This window comes from Bos taurus, chromosome 2 (assembly GCF_002263795.3).
Source record: "Bos taurus isolate L1 Dominette 01449 registration number 42190680 breed Hereford chromosome 2, ARS-UCD2.0, whole genome shotgun sequence".
Lineage (NCBI taxonomy): Eukaryota > Metazoa > Chordata > Mammalia > Artiodactyla > Bovidae > Bos > Bos taurus.
The window spans coordinates 127,653,086-127,660,379 of NC_037329.1; the positions used below are offsets into that span (position 1 = coordinate 127,653,086).

At 44.2% G+C, this 7,294-nt stretch overlaps 1 protein-coding gene across 1 annotated transcript in view; it reads left to right on the forward strand.

Moving 5' to 3' along the window:
• The window catches only part of LOC282685 (rhesus-like protein), a 41,026-nt gene extending 33,812 nt beyond the window's left edge, over nucleotides 1–7,214 (forward strand). Inside the window, 2 exon segments of the mRNA NM_174712.3 lie at nucleotides 3,174–3,247; nucleotides 7,008–7,214. Of these exon segments, the coding sequence (NP_777137.1) occupies nucleotides 3,174–3,247; nucleotides 7,008–7,034 (101 nt within the window). The 3' untranslated portion in view covers nucleotides 7,035–7,214.
• The last annotated feature ends 80 nt before the right edge of the window (nucleotides 7,215–7,294 follow it).

The following is a 7,294-nucleotide window of genomic DNA, read 5'->3' on the forward strand; positions in this document are numbered from 1 at the left end:
TCAGTGTAGCTGATGTAGCTGGAGAGATGGGGAGAGGGGAAGGGGTTGGAGACAGAGTGGTAGCAAGGAGCCAGATCATTCTGGGATGAGAGGCCATTAGAGGTCTGTAGGCAGAGGACTGAAGTATGTTTTTACTTCTGCAATGTGACAGAAGAGCAAAGAATCTTGCAAGTGTGAGTGTGAAAGTCGCTCAGTCATGTCCAAATCTTTGCGACCCTCTGGACTGTAGCCTACCAGGCTTCTCTGTCCATGGACTTCTCCAGGCAAGAATACTGGAGTGGGTAGCCATTCCCTTCACCAGGGGATCTTCCTGACCCAGGGATCGAACCCAGGTCTCCCACATTGCAGGCAGATTCTTTATTATCTCAGCCACCAGGGAAGCCCCCAAAACACACATGGCATGTGGGATCTAGTTGCCTGACCAGGGATCAAACTGAAAGTGCAGAGTCCTAGCCATTGGACCACCAGGGAAGTCCCAAAAGAATCTTGGGGAGACAGCAATTTGCCTCTTACTTATACACAAGATGAAAACATGCTTTCTGTCCAGAATTGTTCACTGTTATTCTACAGGTAAATACCTTTTCTTGGTTAGACTCTCACATATTGTGTCTCTAAGCATGGAGTGAACGCCAAATAAGAGACAAAATAGCCAAAGCAGACACTAAAGAATGGTGTGACCTTGGGTGAATGGTGTGACCATGTCACTTTACTCTTTCAAAGCCAGGCATTGGCTGGCTTTCTATAAAGTGGATGGATTATAGTAACTAATCATTTGGCATCCTTTCAGCTCTAAAACATGTATGATAGTACTTTTTCTGGGCCACACAGCATGGTTGGATGGCGTCAGTGACTCGATGGACATGAGTTTGAGCAAACGTCGGGAAATGGTGAAGGACAGGAAAGCCTGGCATACTGCAGTCCAAGGGGTGACAGAGTCAGACACCACTTAGTGACTGAACAACAATGGCATGCGGAATCTTGGTTCCCTGACCAGGGATTGAAGCCATATCCCCTGCATTGGAAGCACAGAGTCTTAACCATTGGGCTACCAGGAAAGTCCCGAAAGTGCTTTCTGGAATTTTCGAGAATGAGATTGGCTAGAATTGCTTTAAGGTACCAATTGGCCTCAGCTTTCAACAGAGTCTGAGACAACTGATTAAATGCAGATGAGAACAAGGCCTCCTGCCGTAAGTTTACATTCTCTTGGTGGTGGCAGTCCAACCCCAAAGAGAGTTGCCAGATTTTTGAATTTTGCCAGAATTCTGCCAACTCAGAATTCAGAATTAACTGAGCATCCTGCATCTTATTTGGCAGTCCTACACCTGGGCGCTCATGCCATTCACCACTGCAACCAGCGTAGACCAAGTGACACTGAATTGTGCTGTCTTGTAAAGCAACTCAGAGGGCTTCCCATGCTTCACTGAGATCAAGAAAGAGAATAAAGACACTCCTATTATTCCTTTAAGAGTTAAGAACAATGAGCTTTCATCCTTATATGTTGCTTTCTACTTGAGGAAACTGGTGATTGAAAAGTACCTGGACAGGATTTCCCTGGTGGCCCAGTGGTTAGGACTCTGCACTTCCACTTCAGCGTCGCAGGTTCAATCCCTGGTCGGGGAGCTAAGATCCTGCATGCCACTTGGCCAAGAAAAGAAAAAGAAAGACAGCCTTCCATGTGTTGTGTACCACAAAGACATTCCCTAATATTTCCCCAAGTTAAAAAAAAATTTATGTGGACAGTATAAGGGGAAAGAGGCCTCCAAGAAGCCAGGATGGCACTAAATTGACCCCCTAAAATCAAGCATTTTACCCATGAAGAGACCCCTTTCTGTGAAGCCCTCCCATAGGCACTTAGGTAAGAAACAATCTTGGCGACTTCCCTGGTGGTACAATGGTTAAGACTCTGTGCCTCCACTCCAGGGGCACAGGTTCCATCCCTGGTCAGGGAAGTAGGATCTCACATGCTGTGTGGTACAGCCGAAAGAGAGAGAGAGAGAAAATAAAAAGAATCTTATCAAGCATGGTTAAAGGTTTTCCCAGTTCAGGCAGATTAAAAATAGCAGATTAGAGGTAGGTTTCCAGAGGTGAGACACACTGCTAGAAGTTAGCAGTAAGAACAAAGAGCCTAGCAGGAGAAAATAAATTCTTAAAACCAGACACAAGAACATGAGAAGCTTGGGCTGCCAGAGAACAGGCCAGTAACTTTCAGCAGCTGTGGCCCTTCTCCACGTTATACAGCGCCTTTGATAATTGGATATTCCTATCAGCAGCTCTAATTTTTTTTAAAAAGTCTAAATGTGTTCAGTGTTGTCTCACAAGACAAGAAAATATATTTTAGATGGATTTTCATCAGTGATGAGTAAGCCTCAACTACCTGAAAAATATATGTAGGCAACAGAGGTTCATTTATGAGTAATTCTAGCTAAATGAGGTGTGTCGATTACACTCTCCATGCCAATATCAGTTAAAGGCACACACTGTGAGAGGCAAGTGTGAATGAGCACACGCCTACTCTTGTTAATCTTACTGTTTAATATACTGGGATGGATCATCATTAAAAATGCACAGATAAGTCTATCAATGGCGTTTCCCTGCTTCACATGAAAGGTAAGCATGACTTTATGTCCTGGAAATTCCACTTTGAGCAGCTGGGGGAATACACAGGGCCCTAGCTCTCTGGGCAGAGGTGGGACGGCTGACAAGAACAAGCACAGAAGCACATGTTATTACCTGCTTTCCTAACCAGTGGAATCTGGAGCTGAGGTCACTGTGACTTTCTTGGAACCAGGGAGGATGAACCTGCGAGGGTGGCTGTTTGAGTTGCTCTCCATGGTAGCTCTTGTGTTTAAATGAATCAGCTTTCAAGTGGGGCTTTGTCCAACAGAGTCCTTCTTCTCTGTCTTGGGAAGCGTGTTAGATCCATGACTATCATATACCTCTCAGTATAATCTAAATACTTTGGATATATTTGTTCTTACCAGTTCCTTTTAAAAGATCTCTGTAGAACTAATTAAACTGATCCAGGAAGGACAGTGCTTCAGTGTGTCTATCTCTAGGTTGTGGAAGATAAAAGGATTTCTGTTGAGTTATCATAGGTGAGATACGATAGTCTGATTAACTTTGAGACAATGCAATCCTCTAAATGTGTAACATTTATTTATGAACTTAAACAGGTTTGCTCTTAAACCTCAACATATGGAAATCAACTCACAAGATTCACTATTTTGACGACCAATCTTTCTGGAAGGTAAGATTTTTAACCTATTAATGTCATAGGTTTGGAGTCAATGGACTTAAAGATACCTGGGGTATGTACGTTAACAAATGAAAATGAAGTAAGGAGCACTGGAGGAGAAGCAAATCCACAATACGTGTGAGTGTGCGTGTGCGTGTGTGTGTGTGTGTGTGTGTGTGTGTGTTGGTTGGGGGTAGGGAGGTAGTAGATGCTCCCATCTCCCTGATGCCTCAAAGTCACTGAGGGTCAGGGATGTGGGAACTGACCCTGGCCACGTCTCCTCCCCATCTGGAGTCACTGAAGTGGGCTAATAGTTCGAGAGGAAGGTGATAGAATCCCGCGCTGCAAACGGCAGAGGCCCACAGGGGCCAGGAAGTCCAGTCCCCTCATTTGCTGGACTTCGGAGCGGAGCCATGACTGTCTAACTTCTGAGAGGAAGAGAGGGATAAATTACAGCCAGTGGACACGAGAAAGCTTGTAGTACAGGGATCTGGGGTCAGTGAGTCAAGAGACATGCAGCTCGACTAATCGCTGACAGTCTAGGTGACATTGTAGGGCTGGGAAGAAGGTCAGGGCTCGTTCCCTGAGACCCCACTGCCTTCCACCCTTTGACCTGCACTCGCAGTTCACAATGTACTCTGATGTGTGTTGCCTTAGGTAATCTCACAACTGATGCTGAGGTTGGCCTTCTCACCCAGCAGGCCAAGATACCGACCACTAGGGGGACACAGAAGCAGCCTTATTGCGGACCTTGGTATTCAGGTCTGTAGGGGCCAAACTGAGAACCTACAGAGAAAACCCACCTCTTCTTCTCCTTTATCTCTGTGCTCCTCTTCCTCTTGAAACAGCTTTCTGGAGGTATACTTGACAACAAACTGCACATATTAAGTATATAATTTGATATCTTTAAACATATTTATACACCCCTGAAACCACACCATGACCACACCAAGGTAAGAACATATGTGTCAGGACTTCCCTAGTGATCCAGTAGTTAAGAATCTACCTTCCAATGCAGCGGGTGCCGGTTCAATTGTTGGTCAGGGAACTAAGATCCCACATGTCCCCGGGCAACTAAGTCCATGTGCTGTAACTACTGAGCCCTCCTGCCACAACTAGAGAGGCTGCGTGCCACAATTAAGAGCTGTGCGCCGCAATGAAGGATCTCATATACACAATGAAAATCTTGCATGCCGCAATTAAGACTTGATACAGCCAAATACATAAATAATGTTTTGAAGGAAAAGAACATATTCACCATCAAAGATTTCATCCTGCCTCTTAGAAACTGCTCCCTCCCAACTCCATCCTGTTGCATCCCCAGGCAACTACTGAACTGCTTTCTGTCCCATGGATTAGCTTCAGTTCAGTTCAGTTCCGTTCAGTCACTCAGTCGTGTCGTGTCCGACTCTTTGCAACCCCATGAACCACAGGATGCCAGGCCTCCCTGTCCATCACCAACTCCTGGAGTCCACCCAAACCCATGTCCATTGAGTCAGTGATGCCATCCAACCATCTCATCCTGTCGTCCCCTTCTCCTCCTGCCCTCATTCTTTCCCAGCATCAGGGTCTTTTCCAATGAGTCAGCTCTTCACATCAGCTGGCCAAAGTATTGGAGTCTCAGCTTCAACATCAGTCCTTCCAATGAACACAGGACTGATCTCCTTTAGGATGGACTGGGTGGATCTCCTTGCAGTCCAAGGGACTCTCAAGAGTCTTCTCCAACACTACAGTTCAAAAGCATCAATTCTTCTGTGCTCAGCTTTCTTTATAGTCCAACTCTTACATCCATACATGATCACTGGAAAAACCATAGCCTTGACTAGATGGACCTTTGTTGGCAAAGTAATGTCTCTGCTTTTTAATATGCTGTCTAGGTTGGTCATAACTTTCCTTCCAAGGAGTAAGAGTCTTTTAATTTCACGGCTGCAGCCACTGTTTCCACTGTTTCCCCATCTATTTGCCATGAAATGGATTAGCTTACCTTTTCTCTAACTTTACGTAAGTGGAACCACATGGCATGTATTCTTGTCTGGCTTCTTTTACCAAGTGTAATTATCCTGGGATCACCCACGTGGTCGTGTATAATCTGCCTCATCTTGAATCAGCTTCTCTCTATAGCCACTGGCTTCTCCCAACAGCCAGTCTCTCCCAGGCCCCTGCGAGTGCTCTTGTCCCTTTAGCAGAAGCAGGGTAATCCAGTGAAAGGACTCAGGAAACTGGTTTAATCCATCCATTCATTCCACAAGTATTTATTGAGCAACTGTTATATATGAAGCACTCTGCTCATGAAGATACCACAAATAGGACAAATATCCACCTCAATTATTTGAGCTGCAGTAAATACTTGCTGAACAAATGAAGGGAAACTGGGGAACCCCATCTAACACCAGCCCCAGCGGGAGCAGGTGAAATAGAGTGTGTCCCTGGTACAGTAAGTCCTGGATTCTAGTCACTTCTCTGCAAGGTCTGATGTAGGCAAGACCTTTGACTTCTCTCACTGGTTAAAAAAAGAACAGTAACCTTTGTTCTACCTCAGGGGGTTGTTCTGAAAGTCAAATGAGGTCATGGTATCTGTGACTACATTCTGTCTAATGCAAGCCACCACGTGATCATGAAAGTTTATGACTAGGGGTTTCAGTTCAGTTCAGTCGCTCAGTCGTCTGACTCTTTGCAACCCCGTGAATCGCAGCACACCAGGCCTCCCTGTCCATCACCAACTGCCGGAGTTCACGCAGATTCATATCCATCGAGTCAGTGATGCCATCCAACCATCTCATCCTCTGTCGTCCCCTTCTCCTCCTGCCCCCGATCCCTCCCAGCATCAGACAACCACAATGGAATGTGTTAAGTCTCACAGCCATCGCTTACTGCAAGCCTACTGTTTCTGAGTCTGTGCTGGAAGCTTTTCAACATTATCTGATTTTTATCCTCACAAAAACTCTGCGTAAGAATAAGTCTTCCCATCTAAAGATGAGTCACTTGTCCAAAATGACAGAGCTAGTAGATGGTACAGGAGGAAGCTGAATCGGTGTCTGTCTGGCTCCAGAGACACATGTGTGTATGTGTGTTATGTGTTTTGATCAGCTACTAGAGAATGGCTATTTCTCCTTCTGATTTTTTATTTTTTTTTACAGCTGAGTAGAACCATTTTTTCAGCAGGATAATACTTATAGCTTGCATTTGAAATGCAAGAATATGAACTTCCCAAGCTGATAAATCCAGGAATGATTTTTTTTGTAAACTACCCAAAAAGACATCTTAAACATTATAAAATGCCCTTATTGTAGGTCATAGAAGCAGACTACAAGAGGTTAGAAAGGACATTCCTTCACTGATTGCCCAGATCATGCTCAGCACTTCCTAGGGTGGGACACTCACCAACCCCAAGGATACCCATCTCATCCTTGGATGACAGATGACACTATTGGGTTGGCCAATTAAGTTCATTCAGGTTTTTCCATAAGATGTTATGGAACTACTTCACATGGTGACTTGTCTCCTTTCACCGGAGGTGTTCAAACAAAAGCCAGGTAGGTGACCATGAATGATCCATGTAAAGAGCTGTATGAAATGAGATTTACCCAAGAAGTCTTCCAATTCAGACTTTTTGAAAGAACTTTGTGATAAAGGTTATTTGTTATAAGGCCTTTGTGATAAAGTAACATTTTGGGCAACATAAGTTTCAAAAGATCAAATCAGAATCAGTATGTGTACAATATTGAGTGTGTAAGGGTGCATCTGTAATAAAATGTTCACTTTCCTTTTACAGTTTCCACATTTGGCTGTTGGATATTAAGGGAAAGCATCCAAGAGAAACAAGGCCTGTTTGAAAACAAGACAACTTTTCACCGTGTGTGTGTGTGTGTGTGTGTGTGTGTGTGTGTGTGTGCAACCACTTGTTATAGCAAAGTCTCCTTATGTACAATGAGACAGGTCAGAGATAGATTTGATACTAAGAATAAAAGACTAAAAACTTAATAATCTTATAATGATTTTAAATAATTGTTTAGTTTCATGAAAGATGATGCTATGAATAGTCTTGGGTACAGACACGTG